Genomic DNA, 18,014 nt, shown 5'->3' with positions numbered 1-18,014 from the left:
TAGAGCCTGGGCCTTTAAAGCAAGCTCTGCACATCCTCTTGCCCCTGCCCCAGCATCAGAGGATGCCTGTATCAATTTCCAGCTCTGTCCCACAGTTTCCTTCTAGAACTGGGGTGGGAGGGCGCAAATGTCCTATTCCACCAGCCAAGGGTCTTATGTCCTTTCTTTCTGTCCAGCATATGCTTTCTTCTTGTGGATGTTTCAGCATGAATGCTGTGCCTATAAAGCTCTCTGGGAGGGTCAACCCCTGACACCAGCTGATCCAGCATTGAACTGTCAGCCTGCCTGGATGGACTACTCTCATGGATTTTTGCCTTCCTTGTTGTAGTGAATTTTTGCTCTAATGAAACACAGTCAGAGTTCAATAATATTCCCTTGTTCAACTGCAGGAATTCCATGCTAAAATCTCCCATCTTAAAAAGACACCTTGGAAGGCAGGCTGTCAATTAAATCAAACTGTAATTTGACAGAGATGCATTAAAAGCACTCAAATTGAAACTGTCATTGATGGATTGTACACAGACAAGTCCTGTAAATGGTCGAGCAGCTGTAAAGATGATTATGGATAAATCACCAGAACAAAAACTCACATGAAACTCTACTTGGACACTTCAGCACACTAACTTACTGAAGTTGAAACCCACTGATTAAAACCATATCCCACATAAATCCTCAGTTATCAGCCAGCACCCACTGCCACATCACAGCTACAAGATTTTTTTCCCAGAAGCTGGCCCTCAAAATTGCTGCTCAGAGGTGTGGTAAGAAGCAAGCTCAGAGCACAGGTGGAGATCATGGGATCACAAGTGCTATCAGTAGTTTACTGACATGTCATTAAGGAGTAATGTGATGCCCTCATCTAATGCCTTTCTAAAGTTAAAAGGAAACACAGAAGAAATAAGTTACAGTAATAAAAACAGCCAAATGAAAATAATAATAGTAATATTATTACTAGTAATAGTAATGAGGATGTCAATTAGTTTGAGGTTACTAGGCAGATGAAGTACTATAAAGATTTCTAGATCTATAGCATTGGTGTCAATCACCATCATCATTCAATAATCTCAATCTTACTCAAAAAAGTACCAGCTGGAATTGCTTAGTAATTATAAATTTAAAAAATAATTAAACTTCATCAGGACATCTATAAATTATTTTTCACAACACACTTTAGTCAGTCTGATTATAAGATTATTGTACCATAATCAAACAACATACTGAGAATTATTAAGGCATATTTGGCCTTCCAATATACAAATCACCCAGGAAAAGAACCTGAGCCTTGTGGTGTAGACCCTTGCCCTGTTAAATAAACTTTCCCCAATTTGTAAGGCAAATGAATGATAACATTTTTAAAAAGAGATCTCAATATGCTTACAAGTTAAATGAGACATTCCAGAAGAGAAATGTTTATTTTAAAACACAAGAAGGGAAACTGAAAGAGTCTGTTTTCCAAAGAATGAAAATGCAAACCCAGCAAAATGGAGAAAATCTGCACACATCCTAAACACACATTTATCTTAACCTTAGTAACCACATGATTACCAGAGACTTCTGGATGGCTTTTCTTATGCATATATGAAGAGCAATGAAATGGAACTTTATAGTGGGTGGTTTGCAAGGAAAAACTTTGTTAAAGTGTCTTATTTACAAAATGGTCTGCTCATGAAACCAGGAAAAATCGAAGCTACCTCCACACCTTAATTTGCTGGAGCAGTAAGAGCAGAGAGAGAGAGAGAGACTACTATGTGGTTTGTTAAGCATTCAGGCTGTTCACTACCAAATAATATTTAATAACAGTGATATAACAACTTTGAAAGCAGTCAGATGTTTCCATGGACCAAAATGGATATGAGTATATACACAAAGAAAATTCCAGAAACTATGGCCTGGCTGGAAATGCAGAAATGTCTTTGCCTTTAAGATATCACCTCCGCATGATGAAATTTCTTTACAGAAAATCCCAATCATTCTGCAAAAAAGACATAATCTCATTAATGCATTGTAATGTTTACTGAAAATTTTTGCAGCATAAGCTATACTCCCTCTCCCTACCTCTCAGCTCTCAGACCTCAGACCTCTTCTTCACAGTTTTCCTGCCTACTCTATAAACTTTTGTAAAGCTCTGCTCTGAGGAGCTCCTTATCCACGGCCAGTAAGCAACAACAAGACGAGGGCAGAGGTGAGCAGACCTCTCTTTTGTTACTTCCTGAATCCCAGGAGGGCTCCATGCATCCTCCTAGGCAGGGATACAACCCCCTGCTCCAGCCTCAGTGCAGTCACAGGAAGGACTTTTCAATCCTGGAGTCCCCTGGCTGCCACCAACACTCCTAAATGGCACACTCCATATTTAAATTACATCTTCCCCTTGCCTCCCTGGTCCCAAAAGAATAAAGCTTTCTGGAACAGAAGATTAACTTTCATCCTTTAATCTATATTCATTCACATTCAGCAAGTGGGTAGGAGGTTGCAGACAGCACGGTCGAATGATTTACGCCCTGCTGCCAGAAAAGGGAGGACAAGAGCAACAGCAGCCAGGCTTTTCAGCAATTCTGTGGCTCCCTGGAAGAGCAGCAGCCCTCCCTGCTGCTTCTCTCCCACCCACAGCTTAAGAAAGGCTCACTGTACATTTATAGACAGCTCATTTATTACTGCAGTGTAACTCACCCTTCTGTGCTGTCCAAACACAGAGCTGACCTTAAAACAAACCCAAAACTATGGCTATACATTTGTGCTGTCTTAACATCTGCAGTCCCAGTCAACCAGAGAAGCTGTGCAATCACCTGACAAAGACAGCCTCTGTCCCAGCAAGTTTCTGCAATGTAGCTGTAAAATAAGAACTGGATGCATAGTACAGGTGAAGGAAACAGAAGGCAGCAATGGCATTTTATTCAGTGTCTTTCAAGTACTTGGGAACATGCTGAATAAAAGAAATTTATGAATGCTGCCAGCAGAAGTAAGACCGAAGTAGTGATGATGCAGATAAGAAAAGCCATGCATCAGTATATTTAACCCTGGCTTTGTGTATTTCCTGTGAAGTTAGTCTACAAACAGCTCCCTGCTCATGCCACAGCACAAGCAGATGCTTACAACACACAAGTTGTTTATTAGGTTACTTCTGGCTGTCCACAACACATGATATTCCTACTGTACAGCTATAAAACCTCTTTTTCCAAAACCCAGAACCATTCCCATCCTGCCCAGAAGCAAAATGAGGTTTGGGTTTTGCTTCTGCTTTTGTTAGGCATCATTAAAGAGCACATATGATGAGGAGTTTACAGCATATGTAGCTGGCAAAACACTTTTGTTCAAGATCTTGGAGTCCCAGAAACAACCGCATCTTAAACTATTTAAGACACAAACACAAAACCCAGTTTGTGTATACTTCCACTACTTTAGGTTGCTTAAGGATGTTTAATATGGCTCACATACATGAAGGAAGAAGCCCACAGGGAAAACTGAACTACCCCTGAAATGCATCAGAAAATCAGTAAATCAGAAAGAAGTCTGATTTATTCTCATTTTAGGTAGCCAGAACAGCTATTTACACCTGTTCGGTAACTTATCCTGTGGTGTTCCTGACTACCTCCTTCTCAGCAGCCTGCACTGGTCCTGATTCATAAACAGCAACTCCAGAAACAAAACACAACGCTACTGCCCTCTAATAAACCTACTTGCAAATTCATTACAAATTAATTAAGTGGAACATTCTTTTGCTCTGATTTATATTGCTCTGTTTAAACTTCAAAAATTTCAAGGCCTCTTGGACACGTACTGAGATGCTTCAGTTTCAGCTGTCATATCTCAGTATTACTGGACAAAACTTCCCTTGCTTTTAAGCCAAGCTTTCCCTTAAGGAGGTCAATCAGAATTTGACACTGCTCTTTCTTCATGGATAAAAGAAAAGCAGTGAGAAAGTTCAGCTCAAAAATTTAACAAATACTAATCACAGTTAAACTTATCACTGTTTCATAATCATACTACGTATATACAAAACATAATATTTTCCACGTAATTTAAATTGTTTATCCAAATTTTCACATGCAACTTAAGTCAGCAATCCAAAGGTATCTTTCTCAGGTATGCAGGCTAGCAAGCATAGAAAAAGAGGTCATGTGTAGAAATTAACTATAATGTGGAAATGTTAACTATAATGTCTCTCTAATATGAGATGCCTTAGCTACACTGGAATTCCCAAGTTTTGAATCAACAAAGAATTAACTTTCAGAGCTACGCTACCCAGCAGACCCAGAGCACAAGCAGCTATGCCTTTACTACCACATCACAAGTGACAATGTGCACACTGCAGTCTTCAGAGTGGTCTTTTTAACTGCTTAAAACACAGTTTTAAGGAGAAGGAGACGTCCTCTAGCTGCAGCACTGGGAGATAGGAAACAGGGAACAATAACATTCTGACAGCAACTTCCTTTCAGAAGGGTTTTCCTTCATCACTGGTGCCCCAACACATATCTACCTCAAACATCCAACATTTCCCCTGGCAAGGCTTGTCCCCACCCCACACGGGGTGTACAGCTTCAACAGACGTGTTCACCTCAGATGAAGCTTTCCATGCCAGAAACCTGCCTCCCTGATGAGCTGTTCTAGGAGATTTCAGCAAAGCCATTCCCCTGAGGCTTTTTGAGAAAGAATGCCCTTTTTTGCTCATGTTGAAAAATTTTGGTGACCTTTCCCCTGAGAAGACAAGCGCCCCCAGGCTGACTAGCAGGGACATGAACCATATCCTCACGTCTCAGGGAGAGAGAGCAGCAGATCCAAGCATAATGGAGACTTTGTTTCTCAGAGTAATGCCTTTTGCTGCCTTAATGTAAATTCCCCTATTTCTGACCATACTGGGGTGGGGGGGGAAGAGAAACCCTCCAAATTCATGTATCCTCAATAGGAACTTCCAGCAATGGTCCTTTGCAAGGTTCAGCTCAGGCTTCACAAGGCCTTAACCCACAACTGCCATTCTCGGATCTGGCTCAGATCCGATCCTTGGAGGCAAGAACATGGAAAAGATTGTTCCCATGTCTCAGTGACTCTCTGCAAGCCATAAACAGTATAGAAAAGCATGCTGTGCAATTTCAGGGCAGAGGAGACATAAAGGAGTACTACAGAAAGATGGGAAGGACAAAATGAGAACCAAGGAAGCCTGGTGGACACCACTCAACTTCTGTGTACTTAAGAGGGCAGAAAAATTAGGAATGGTGAAGAAAATGTTGTCAAGCCTACTGAGAGAACTATGGAGAGAGCTCTGGAATCAGGAGAAATGAAGAACATGAGAAAGATTAATACTAAAAAGCAAAAGGTCGCATAAGGAAATGAGAAAACATACTGATGGGATGCAGATGGGATTTACTGAGAGAAGACTTAGGGCAGAGAGACAGCAAGATCATAAGCAGGAGATTGTGCAGAAGGGAATGGAACTTTTTCAAATGAGGAGACTTAAGTATAAAAGGAGGGGGCCAGGGACAAAAGATCTGGAGAGGGGAAAGGACAAAGACTTCAACTAGTTCAGTGGAGATGGTTTAAAAAAAAAAAAAGTCACATTTGGAATTAAAGTGTAGAGGAATTCATTCACATAAGTGGTCTCCCAAATTTCAGATAGAGTTCAAGATTTCTGAAGCTCAACCTCTCTTTATATCAAACATATGTGAAACACACTGACAATGCACCCATTAGACACCTCTAGTCAGTCTATAGATACCAATGACCTTTAAATTATATTATTATACTGATAGGGGTGAAGATGTAAGTATTGCACTAGTGCATTTGCATTATTCTTTCATTTTGCAAAGGTAAAACAGAAATGTCGATGTCTTTCTACAGTTACAAGCATTTATACACATTATGTATGGGGGCTTCTGACTCCTATGACCTGCAAGGGCAAAACACAGATTTTTTTTTAATAGCTTCAGAAACAGCATTTTACCTAGAGGAGAAAAAAAATCACTTCAGTAAGTGACTCTAATTGAAGTTTATGTCTATTCTAACTACATTACTACTTGAAAAAGTCAGGCTAGGTCCTGAAGAGGAAAAGGTCAGTGAGTTCTGCCCTGGCCAGTACACCTGTCAGCATGATACAAGCAGGAAGCAGAAGTATCCAATTTCTCATCACAAACTTGCCCAAAACAAGCTTCAAGCTGTACTCATTCAAAATTGTAATTATCCTTAACAGATCATCTGATAAAACATACCAAATGGTGGAAAAGTTCACTCTATCCTTGTTGCAATGCTTGCCTGTGCAAGAATCACAGCAGCGTGCCTCAAAACAATCCTAACCCAACTGTCCTTCCAGGTCACAGGCAAAATGGCTGCACTGGCTAGAAAAGCAGTTGTTCTTTAATGCTTATCCTGGAGCAAAGGTGCCAAATAGCACCTGTACCTCATCCTCATCCTGCCAAATACTTCTTGTCAGCAGTTGGAAAGAAAACGGGAAAACCTCAGCAGCTCTCCAGGGTCATTTAAAAATCACATTAAACACATCCCATGAAGTCAACTTCTACTTCTGTCTACCAACCTGGCACTGTTAAGATCACCCAGACACTCAAAAGGCAACAGAAGTTATGACATTTTACTTTATTTATTTACTTACCAATGACCTAACAGCATTAGGTCAAAACAAGCATAAAAAGAATAAAATTCTATTTTGCCCCATTCCTCCATAGTATTTTACTTCAGGCATGACAACTCCATGCTCTAAGGACAACATAGTTTGGAAAGGACTCTCCCCAAAATACTGTGCTAGGCTAATTCTTAATGAGCTGATTTTTGATATTATGACTAGTACCAGGATCCTACATGCAATTTCACAATCATCCATGTTAGTAGGTCATTTGTGCTCAGCTAGCCCTGGAAACCAGTTCCTGGCACACTAAAGGCAAGGAGGTAATCAAGAACAGTCATCAGGTATTAACCAGGGGAAAGTTGACCAGTCTGATAACCTTTTAACTATGAAATGACTGGCTTGATGGATGAATGAAAAGCAGTGGATATTGTCTACCTTGACTTCAGGGAGGCTTTTAACTCCCTTAAGACCCTCATGCACAAGCTGGAGGAGTAGGAGTTGGATAAGCAGACAGTAAGTTTGACTTAGAACTGGCTGAACCAACATGACCTGAGGGTGGTGATCATAGGCACAAAATCTATTTGGAGATCAGTGGCTAGCGGCATACCCTAGGGGTCAATACTGGGTTCCACTCTGGTTTATGTATTCATTAATGATCTGGCTAATGGGAAAAAGAGTAAATGTATAAAAAGAAATTATCAAGAGAAAGAAACAAAACTGACACCCCACGACCACCACTGAAACTAATAAAAAAAAGCTCCCACCTCCTAAAAATCTAAAACCCAAACAAACAGCACCACCACCAAAGGAAGGGGAAAATATAGGCAAATTTGCTTTGCATTTTTATACCAGAAATGTAGAGAATGTAGATTCATAGATGTGAGTGTTGACACCCTCTCAGTTCCAGCCCTGAAATATGTTTCAAAGTCCTGGGAACAACAGTGAGAACACATTCTTTTTAAGTATGTTTCTACTGCCTACAGAGAGTGCAGCATCAACAAATCCCCTCTACTAGAGGACAAAAAGCATTAGGCTACATCTCTACTGACAGTTCTCAGATGGGGGTAGAGGGTGATTAAAATAGCACCTATTGATTTTTTCCTTTTTGTTCTTATGCTGTCCTCAATCTGACACCACTTCAGATTTTAGCTCTTTATATGTGGGTTGCCCCCCTCCTCTTTCTCCCTCCCTCTGCCAAAAAAAACCCCACCCTGAAACAAAAAAAACCCCAGCCCTCCTTACTACTTTTAGACTGTGTACATAAGCTTCTGGGGTCCTGGTGGACAACAAGCTGTTCATGAGCCAGCAGTGGGTCCTGGTGGCCAAGAAGGCCAATGGTATCCTAGGGTGTCTTAGGAAAAGCATTGCCAGCTGGTCAAGGGATGTGATCCTGCCCCTCAGCCCTGGTGAGGCACATCTGGAGAGCTGTGTCCAGTCCTGTCCAGTCCAGAGACTTGGAGCTCCTGGAGTGGGTCCAGTGGAGGGCAATGAATGTGATTAGGGCACTGGGGCATCTCTCTTACAATGAAAGGTTGAGAGAGCTGTGCTTGCTCAGCCTTGAGGAAAGGGGAATTTTGTCAATGAAGCACCTGGAGGGAGAGTGTGAGGAGGATGCTTCCAGGCTCTTCTCTGGGGTGCCAAGCACTAGGGTGAGAGGCAATGGGCAGAAACCGATGCACAGAAGTTCTGCATGAATATATGGGGAAGGGTGACTGAGCACTGGAACAGAGTGCTCGAAGAGATTGTGGAGTCTCCCTCACTGGAGGTATTCAAGGACCATCTGGACACAATCCTGTGCCAAGTGCTCTAGGACAGCCCTGCTTGAGCTGGGAGGTTGGACCAGATAGTTTCACACAAAGCTTTCTAGATTCATTATCAGGTGCTGTAGAAAATAGGCTTGGGCATTTCACAGGTTCACAATTCCTTCAGTTCTTCCATAAAAAAAATGCATTTGCCTTATTTATTCTACATCCACTGTAGTGATGCTTGAAGTATTTTCCAGAAAACATTTATTGGTATTCCTCCTTGCAATTGGAAAATCGTTACAATTGGAAAATTGTTACAAGATATTCATTTTAGTTTTCAGTTTCTCAAGTTGTACAGTTTACAGCATAGGAGAATGAGTGAGGGCTAAGGCTTCCAAAAGCATGGGAAGTCATGCCTAATAGGTGGTTACTATGCACAGAAGCTGACTTGGTTCTGCAACATCTGACAACCTTAAACAGTCCAAAATGAAACTCAGGCAACAGCTGAATGCAGTGAAACAGCACCAGCTATGGAAACCAGCGAAACCTTGTGGAAACAGCAACCTTTCTCAGAACTTTGGGTGGGGTACTGGTGTTTTAATCACAACATGCATTTGAGTTATCAAAGCCTTCCCCCCCACATTTTTCCCCTGCCATTGTGGGACCACACAGGTTAGAGCTGCAAGTGGGGAAGACTGTCTCCAGCTGGCTGATATTTCCTATCTCAGATGATACACACACCTACCTGGAGCTCTAGGTTCTACAAACAGCACACTAAGCACTTCTTTGTGTGTTAAACCTGTAGGCTACAAACAATAGCCAAGGAAATCAATTGTCATCTTAAAAAATGCAAAGCAGAATGATGCTGATGGCACAGACACAAGTGCAGAGTGAAAAGAACAATCCACAGAAGGACTCATCCATATTTTTCCCTGTACTAGAAAGAGGAAATGAAAGGTATTGTTCGGCTAGGGACTGGACAAAAACTCTACTGCTGCTAATAAATGCTATACCCATTCAGAATAAGTATTAAAGAAAATGTAATTCCTTCATATTACAGCCAAACAACAGTATTTTCCAGCAGATACATATGCCATATCCAATATTACAGGCCAAGGACAGAGAGAGAACTGCAGCTGTGAGCTGTATGAAAGAGACAGGGGAAAAGTCAGGAAAGAACTTGCAGGGCTAGGACTCTGGGAGGGCTGGGAAAAATCAGTAAGAACCTTCAGATAAAGCATATGAAGAGGCAGTTAAGTCTTGTCTTACTTCTTGCTATATACTTTAGGACACAGAGCAATCCCTTTTTTTTTGTAAATATAAAAATATTATCTTTTTTTACTACAAAGCATTTATCACTCTTTGTTCACTACTGCTGCCAGCTGTAGGATGTTTTTTCTGTTATTTTTTCATTAACACACAGTAACATCTTAGATTTATCTAATCAAATAAAAACTAGAAATACACTTAAACAACAATGTTACACTAATTTATAAAGACCAGCAAATGCCGGTTCCACTGTCAGGTCCATGTGTCCTACTGTGAAATCAAGCAATGTAAGAAATGGCATTATGGAGCAGTTAACACTGTCTTAACCAAGCTCCCTACCTTGACGATGCTTTTTAGATCCTGCACATACATCCTCTCTGTCTCCAGAATCTCTTGGACAACTCTGTCTACATAGAGGAGCTTCGGACTGGTGGGCTCTGTGACCAGGGACATCGCACAGTTTTTGCTTGCTCCTTTTGGTTCTGCTTTCCTTGGCATGCTTGGCCTTTTCTCAAGGCTTCCCTCAGGATCCTCTTGCTCCACAGCAGAGTTTCTGCGTGTCTTGTTGCTGGAAAATCGCCTGGCTGGGACCAGTTCTAGCTTGATGGCACCTGTTTCTTTATCCTGGTTAAACAAACCCAAGTGGCTGTTTGAAACCAAGGTCATTCTGCTTCCGAAGGAGCAGTGGCTGTCCCTGGAGGATGCGGAGGAGGAAGTGGAACTAAAGCTGACAGGACGGTCACTGTCTGACAGGTCCATGGTGTTTTTCTCACAGTAGCGGAAAGATCTGCTCTCCTTGTGCAAATCTTCCTCCTTCTTCTTGGAGTCAAGGGCCTCTGTCACAGCTGGTACAACATCAAGAGGTAAGTGGAAGTCATCTAAACAAACAAACAAAGAAACAGAAGAAGTGGGTTTATTGTTGCTGCTCCACATAATGCAAAAGTTGACGGCAGATACTTTTAAAGCTTTTTGCATAGAAAGCAGCCAAAATTCTATTTAAACCAAAAGACAACCAGAACAACATGGTTTGGGCGGCACTGTAACTCTAATGTTTTTTAGGTTGTGGGGATCACCCAATGAGGGCTACAACACCACATTCCTCCTGCTCACACTTCTGTCTCTGGCACATCCTTTTTCTGCCAGTGTGCTTCTTGCTACCACATCCACTGCCCAGGCTTAGCACAGGAGAAAAACAGAACTCAAAACATTTTCCTTAAGGTTATAAAAGACCACCACAACTTTACTGGGAGCCCTGCTATCTCCCAGCTGAGCCCCAACCCTGGCTTGGGAGGTTTGGAAACCTCAAGAAACACAGTGATACCAGAAAGCATCTTTCATTTTGAATTCTGTAAAGCCAACAGTCTTAAAAAAACTAAAAGCAGTTATCAATTACCAGCTCTGTGGCTTGTACAAAAATACTAAAAGCAGAACAATTTCCCAAAGAAAATAATGTAGTTTCTGAAGAGAGAGTCCCCACCGGAAAGAATGCTGCCAAATAATTCAGTTTTCTACTGGGAAAAATAAGTAATTCTAAAACTGTTCTGCACAAGCCAGAATATTACCCCCTGCTGAACTGACCCAAAGCTGTTTTTCAGATCAGTGCAACAACAAAATAATATGTCTGTCTTCCTGTTGGCATTTCAATTCTGCTTTATTTTCCTTGCCAAACTGCCCTGCAGGACACTGTCCACGATGCAATGCAGATTTGTCTCTGGCCAAGTTGTGTGTGATACAGCATAAGAATCTGAAAAAGTAGCTGCAGGTAAATTCAATACTTCAAAGCTTTGTTTCCTCCCAAAAAAAATCTTGCCACAAACTCATGGAATTTCATAATGCCTGTCCTGTGAAAAAAGGGAAACTTATGACAATTTAGGAAGAAAAGCAATACTGAAGCTACCCACAGCACGGTAGCTTAGTCCTTATTTTAGTCCAGTGACAACTTTTCAAAAATTCATACCAGTAATTACAGCTCTTGACAACAGTTTCAGTAAAGAAACCATAAAGCTGCAAATCAAACCCACCCAGCTTTTAAGGTGGCCCTTCTTGAAGTGAGTCAGACTTGCTATGCAATTACAAGCAGAAACCTTCCAGACACACAGCTCCAGCAGCTGTCAGAGCAGGGGGAGGATTTCATCCAAAGCTGAAAGCAACTCTCCCATTTTTTAAAATAAATCCAAAGCAAACAGAAATAAAATACCAGAGAAGAATGTTTTGATTTATTTGGCCCATCTTGAATGCACAAGATTTCATTTGTATGTGAGTAATTACTAGCACCATTTCAGTCATGATGGGATTAGCTTTCTATCAAGGAGAAGTATTGCCCTCAAGGTGATGTAAAGAATTAACACTGAGAGTAACTTGCTCATTACAAGGGCCAGAAATTGGCCATTAGATTAAAAACCTAATTCAGAAGGTCTGGACCTCTGGTTTTATCTTGTAGTCTGAAAATCTATAGCCTTTCTTTGTGCCAGGTTCTTCTAGTTTTGAAGCACAGAAGCATATTTGATAAAAACACATCAAGTACCAGTTCCAAAATAAGATATAAAGCAATAAAATAGGGAAAAATATTAAAACAGAAAAATGCACAAAAATTAAAACAGAAAAATAAAATTCTCTTGTTTCTATGTGGGCACAGAAAATGACGTGTGCCTTGCTATTACTGGTGATAAGTATACGTTTTTGACAAGAAAGAATGTGTTTTTGTTATCAGCTTTGGATAATTTTTCACATTCAAGTTAGAAAACACAACACTGCTGAATGAAAAATGCCCCCTTGAAAAATGCACAGGATAAACAAGATAACAGGGGTAGCACTTCCGCTAACTTACTCCAAAGTATTTTACTAAAATTACATGACAAACACCTGATTAGCTACATTTAAGAGGGAAGTAAAGGCAAAAACTTTATGAAATTCCATTACCCCACATTCTTTTCTTCCTGTTTCATTGACATATGGTCTGCCTCTCAGGTAATAGTGCAAAGGCATTAATAGTAGTATTTGCTTGACAAAAAATTTCATTAATATAAAGAATAGAAACAACATACAGTTCACATCAATGGCATTGGTGTCAAAAAAAAATGCTAAGGCAGTTTTACATAGGACATACTTGTAGCCAGAAGCACTAGGAGAACCTAACATGTTTTAGAAAACCAAAGTAAATCCACTTATTCTTTTGTTTAATGACAGTGTCATTGCTTATCAAAAAAGCTGAGGATTGTTTGGAATAGTTCAAATGGGTTTGCTCTTTAACACCTGTATTCCCAGTGACCTTGGCAAACCCCAGGCAACTGCAAGGCATGGCTAATTAATTGCATGCAACATAGTTGATTCAACTTCCTCTATTTTTTATAGAAACTGCTGATCCTGTATGCTTCTGCATAAATTACACCAAACTAGGTATTTACTACTTGGTCTGTTTTGTCCCCAGAGCTTCATCCTGACTATTAATCTGAAAAGTTACTTTTTACTTCATTTTTACTCCTTTCCCAGGTGGACATAAATCGTCATTTGGCTTCTCTGTGGAGAGTTCTGTTACAATTTTGTCCATTGTGTCTCCAACCGGTAAAATGTGTTCCTCAGGGTGCACTCTGATGGCACAGGAGCCCAGTGTTCCTGCAGGGAGGCACCTGGGCAGCTGGCACACCCAGCAGAAAGTCAGGGCACAGTGGACCGGGGATTTCAGCATGGCACGGAACCAGGAAGCAGCTCACTTCCCTCAGCTGCCAAGTCCTATACCAAACACCCTGCTCATGGAAATCAGGGTTTGGGGGCACGCCCTGGTTCTGCCCAGCTCTCAGTTCCTGCCTCAGGTACAGATAGCTGTGAAAAACTACAGCCCTTCCCAGTAACACAGGATCTGTTAATTTTCCAAGGCTTCTCAAGTTTTTCTTCAGAAACCCATCTGAACATTGTAATGGGCACTGGTGAGGCCACACCTCAAATCCTCTGTTCACTTTTGGGCCCCTCACTGAAAGAAAGACATCGAGGTGCTGGAGCATGTGCAGAGAAGGGCAACAGAGCTGGGAAGGGTCTGGAGCACAAATCTTATGAGGAACATCTGAAGGAGCTGAGGGTATTCCGTTCAGACAAAAGGAGGTTCAGGGGAGACCTTACTGCTCTCTATAACTACCTAAAAGGAGCTTGTAGCCAGGTGGGAGTTGGCCTTTTCTCCCAAATAACAAATGTTAAGACAAGAGGAAACAGCCTCAAGGGGAGGTTTAGATTGGATATTAGGAAATATTTCTTTACCAAATGGGCTGTCAAGCACCGGAATAGGGTACAAAGGGAATGGTGGAGTCACCATCCCTGGAGGTATTTGAAGATGTGTAGATATGGCACTTGGTGACATGGTTTAGTGGTGGAATTGGCATAACCACTGGGCTAAGAGCTGGACTTGATCATCTTAAAACACTTAGGTAGGAAAATAACCTCTACAATTACCCTTGCTGTTAAAATTAGGAAGAGTTTTTAGATGATTTCTGCAGTCACAAGGGCACCAGGACAGAGAGCAGTTGAATGGAGTTCATTGCCACAGCCACATGCCCATACTCTTTTCTCTTGTCAGCGCCTGTATTTGGATTTTCAGAACTCTGAAGAGCAGTTTTACTCTGCAGCTGTACCACTAAGTAACTTCACCCTCGCACCAGCTACCTAAGGTCTGTAGCAAATGCCTGGTGAGAAATTCACAAATGAATTAATGAGAGTGAAGAGAGTGTAAACAGCCTTCCCCAGGATTGCTCTCTATGAATCATAACTGACCCAGTGCCTTTGCAAACTCTGTAACCTCCAGCAAATTTTTCTCTTTCATAGAAATTTACTATAAAAAGCAAGTAATTTGTCCCATATCCTGTGGGACTGATTTACAAGCCCACTCCACCCCATCCTCCCAGCTTCAGCAGCACTGGTGGGTAGGTGCATTCATCAAAACTCAGTCTGCAAACACTGTGTGAAATCATAGGCTCCCCCAGAGCCTGCACAGGCTCTGAGCAACTCTTCTATACCCTGACCCATGTCTGGCCTGGTTCACTGCTTTTTTTGTTAGGCTTTCTTTTGGTTACTGAACCTTTTCAAGGATGAACGAAAATAATATTGAGAACTTTTGTCAGTTGTGAATAACGGTATTTAACTCAGTCTGGGGAGAAAAAAAAAGAAATCTTCAATTTGCATACTTTAATTAAGGAATAACAGTAATTACTTGTTAGTTCAGCACTGAAAGGAGGATAATTACTACTTGTCCCTACTCACAAGGAAACATGCTCCCCAAACAAGGTCATTTCTTGTTTGTGCCTTTGCATTAATTCAGTTACTCTCTCCCCCTTCCCAGCCCCTGCAAAGCTCCCTGCTCCTGTGTCACACACACACTGGCATGGCACGACCCCAGAGCGCTCCCCAGCAAGAACAATGACACGTCCCTGCTCCACAGACTTGCAAGGGCAAGGAATACTACTGTTTCATCCCAACAGGCAACTCTAATATTAGTTACAAGGCTGAAGGCACATGCAAAACAACCATCTTGGCATGTCTCGGGTTTTCATTGCGCAGTCATAACCAAGTTCTCACCAAAAATGCAGAACCTTCTTCTATCATTTGCTTTTCTTTAACAAAAAACCTCCTTCCTGTAATTATATTCATGGTAATGATAAATGGTTTTCCATTATCTCTGCAGCTTTGGCTGTGCTAGAACATTAGTATACAATGACAGATAAAGTGCTTTGTCTTTAAATATAAAACTGACTTAAAGATCCCCAAGTCCTATCTAAATATAGCTGTTTATTCCTCCAAGTTGTTTACTGCACATGAAATTTTATGACATACCGCACAAGTAAAAACTCCAAAGTTAATTTATATTCATGATTAGCATTGTTGTTGCCTTTCTCCTGGCAAGAAAAAGAGCACCTCAGGTGTTATCTACAAAGTCAACATTACCAGAAATTACAGTCCTCACATCCTCTGGAGTTTAGCTACCAAAAAGCGATGAGACTACAAGAAATAGCTTTCCTGTTTCTTTCCCCCTGAGATATCTTCATATTTTAAATAAAGCATTTCATACTGTGGATATAATTAAGCAAAGTAGTTTAGAACAATTTCTACATTCAGTATCAAATTCAAAATGCAACACTGGAACTAAGAAACAAAAACGCTCTCCGGCTTCCCGAGAAAGATTAAAATCCATTCACTACCAATCCCAAATAATCTTAAATACACTCCCTATATCTTCTGCTTTGAATCCTGTCCAAGTGAAGGTCAGCAGATTTTTAATCACTAAATTTTGTATATGAATACATATCAGTTGTAAAACTAACACCCTCTGCGCAAAATATCACACTAGAGAGCTACAATATTTGCAGGATTAGCTGTCTAGCCTGGACTGTCACAAACGATCCTCTGCCAAGTATTTTAACTGAACTTTGAGGAACAGAAATCCCATTTATTAGAAATCTCACAACAAGGGAAAAAGAGTCACCAACTAATGTGCTTCTCTCAGTCCAATTACTGTCCCCCCCACCCCCACTGCCTGCAGTATTTAAAGCAGAATAGCCTCTGTCACAACCAAGCACGCTAATACCCGAGAACATTATTGCAAGGGAAAATCCTCTGCGACAGTATCTCACCACTGAGGAATGTCTCTGGCTCCTGGCGCCCGGGCTGAACAAGTCCTCTCTCTTTTTCAGTCCTCTCCGAAGAGCCCACGACCTACCTGTGCGGCAGAGGAGAGGCGCGGGCTCCGGCTTCAGCTGCTCCCGAATTAGCTCATTGGGCACTCAGGTAAAACGAGAAGCTCTTACTAGTCTGTACAGCTCCTCCGCCAGAAATATTGCATGAGTCAGCTTTTATCTATCACAACCCTAAACACAAAGGCTTTACAGAAACCTGATTCACAACTTTCTCATCGCCTTTTTCCCAGCGCACCGACAGCCTTCGGCATCACTACAAGCTTTAAATGACACATGACATCATGCAATTCAGGGACAGGACAATGGGCATCACTGTGGGTAACTTTAAAATGCACACTTCACTGAGCAACACCCACTAACTTCCATTTTTCCAGGCACAACACTGAACAAACATCAAATAGAGCCCCCACTTCCACAGCATTTGTTTGCTTATCTGTAGACAATATTGATAAGTATGTATAGCAAATAAATCACTTGCTGGTACTGTGAAATTTCTGTGTTTACGTTAAAAACTTCCATGAATTTACAATATAATAGGATGATCCTGGGAAATATTCTGGATCTTATTCTGCCCTAACATAAACAGGAACAGGCTTTTGCAGAGTGCTTGCAAAGCTTCAGTGGTTTGGGGTTTTTTTCAGGGCAAGACAAATGAATTTCAGAAGAAAATGTGAAACCCATACAATCAAGTGTTCTGTGCTAAATCACAATGAAGAAAAGAAAAAGGAAAAAGAGAAAAAAAAGAAAAGAAAAAAGAAAAAAGAAAGGAGACAGTGAGAGGAGAAGCAGGAGAAAAGATGAAAAACAGAAAATGAGAAAAAAAGTATATAGGCTGGTGCTAACCTGCCAACTCATGAGAAAGCTGACATCTCCTTTGCCTGCAGAGGGTGTGGTGGCATTTCCATCTTGGAGCTGGGAGGCAAAAGAAGTCAGAAGAGTTCCCAGCTGCTGGCACCACTTTCCAGGTGTGCTCTCACAGCTGCATGCTGAAATGCAGCCCACAAAGAGGCATTCTGTCTTTAAAATTATACTTGAAACCAAGTACCTATGTCCTTGCACATGACACAGCCTCAGCTTCATGCAGAGTATTCCTAAAGAGCACAGTCCTTGAACAACGCCTTACAGCAGGAAACTGGAGGTAGAAAAGGAAGCCTTGAGAGCATTGGCAAAGCTGTGAAACACTTTGATCTGAACATCAGGGCTCTTGGGGTGAAAGTCCCTTTTACCCAGGCTAAGAGATCAGGTGTTTACAGCCTGCCATGCTGACATCACAGATCACTGAGATATGCTCCCTCCTCTATTCTCTGGATTCTCCCACAGCTTCCGAGGATTTTTTTTAATACTTACATATTTACATTAAAAGATCTTTTTGCAAGATCTGTGCAAAACACTTTAGAGTGAGCTACCACATATATGTAAGTCCTGGACACACTCAAAGGCACAGAATGGGCAACACTGGTGCCAAAAATTTCAACACATCTACAGTGCAGCACCCAGGTACTCAAATCACTTGAATATAGCAAATATACCATACATTTGCTATGTTCCACAAACACCCATATTTCTGTCAGGAGCTGATTATTTAGTCCTTCTGCTTTCTCACACCTTGTGCTCACCTTGCCTACAAACCTTCTATCACCTCGAAGTGAGAGGTTTGAACTAATTGCTGGACAGACCTGTAGAGCATTAACCAGACACAGAGCACTACCTGGTAAATTCTGTGAAGTCCTAAGAAATACAAGTAGTATCAGCAGCTTC

At 41.3% G+C, this 18,014-nt stretch overlaps 1 protein-coding gene across 9 annotated transcripts in view; it reads right to left on the bottom strand.

The window, feature by feature from the left end:
- Window positions 1–18,014, bottom strand: part of PLEKHG1 (pleckstrin homology and RhoGEF domain containing G1) — a 128,038-nt gene that overhangs the window by 36,136 nt on the left and 73,888 nt on the right. For 7 of the 9 annotated variants that reach the window (XM_064413307.1, XM_064413309.1, XM_064413313.1 and 4 more), the window contains one exon: window positions 9,922–10,460. In XM_064413307.1, the coding sequence (XP_064269377.1) occupies window positions 9,922–10,460 (539 nt within the window). Of the gene's footprint in view, window positions 1–9,921; window positions 10,461–16,193; window positions 16,438–18,014 lie in introns of those variants that run through there. The other 2 variants (XM_064413310.1, XM_064413311.1) reach the window with 2 other exon arrangements.

The sequence above is a fragment of the Passer domesticus genome, chromosome 3 (genome assembly GCF_036417665.1).
Source record: "Passer domesticus isolate bPasDom1 chromosome 3, bPasDom1.hap1, whole genome shotgun sequence".
Classification (NCBI taxonomy): Eukaryota; Metazoa; Chordata; class Aves; order Passeriformes; family Passeridae; genus Passer; species Passer domesticus.
The sequence above is the reverse complement of the archived record's forward strand: the minus strand, read 5'-3'. Positions and strand labels throughout refer to the sequence as shown.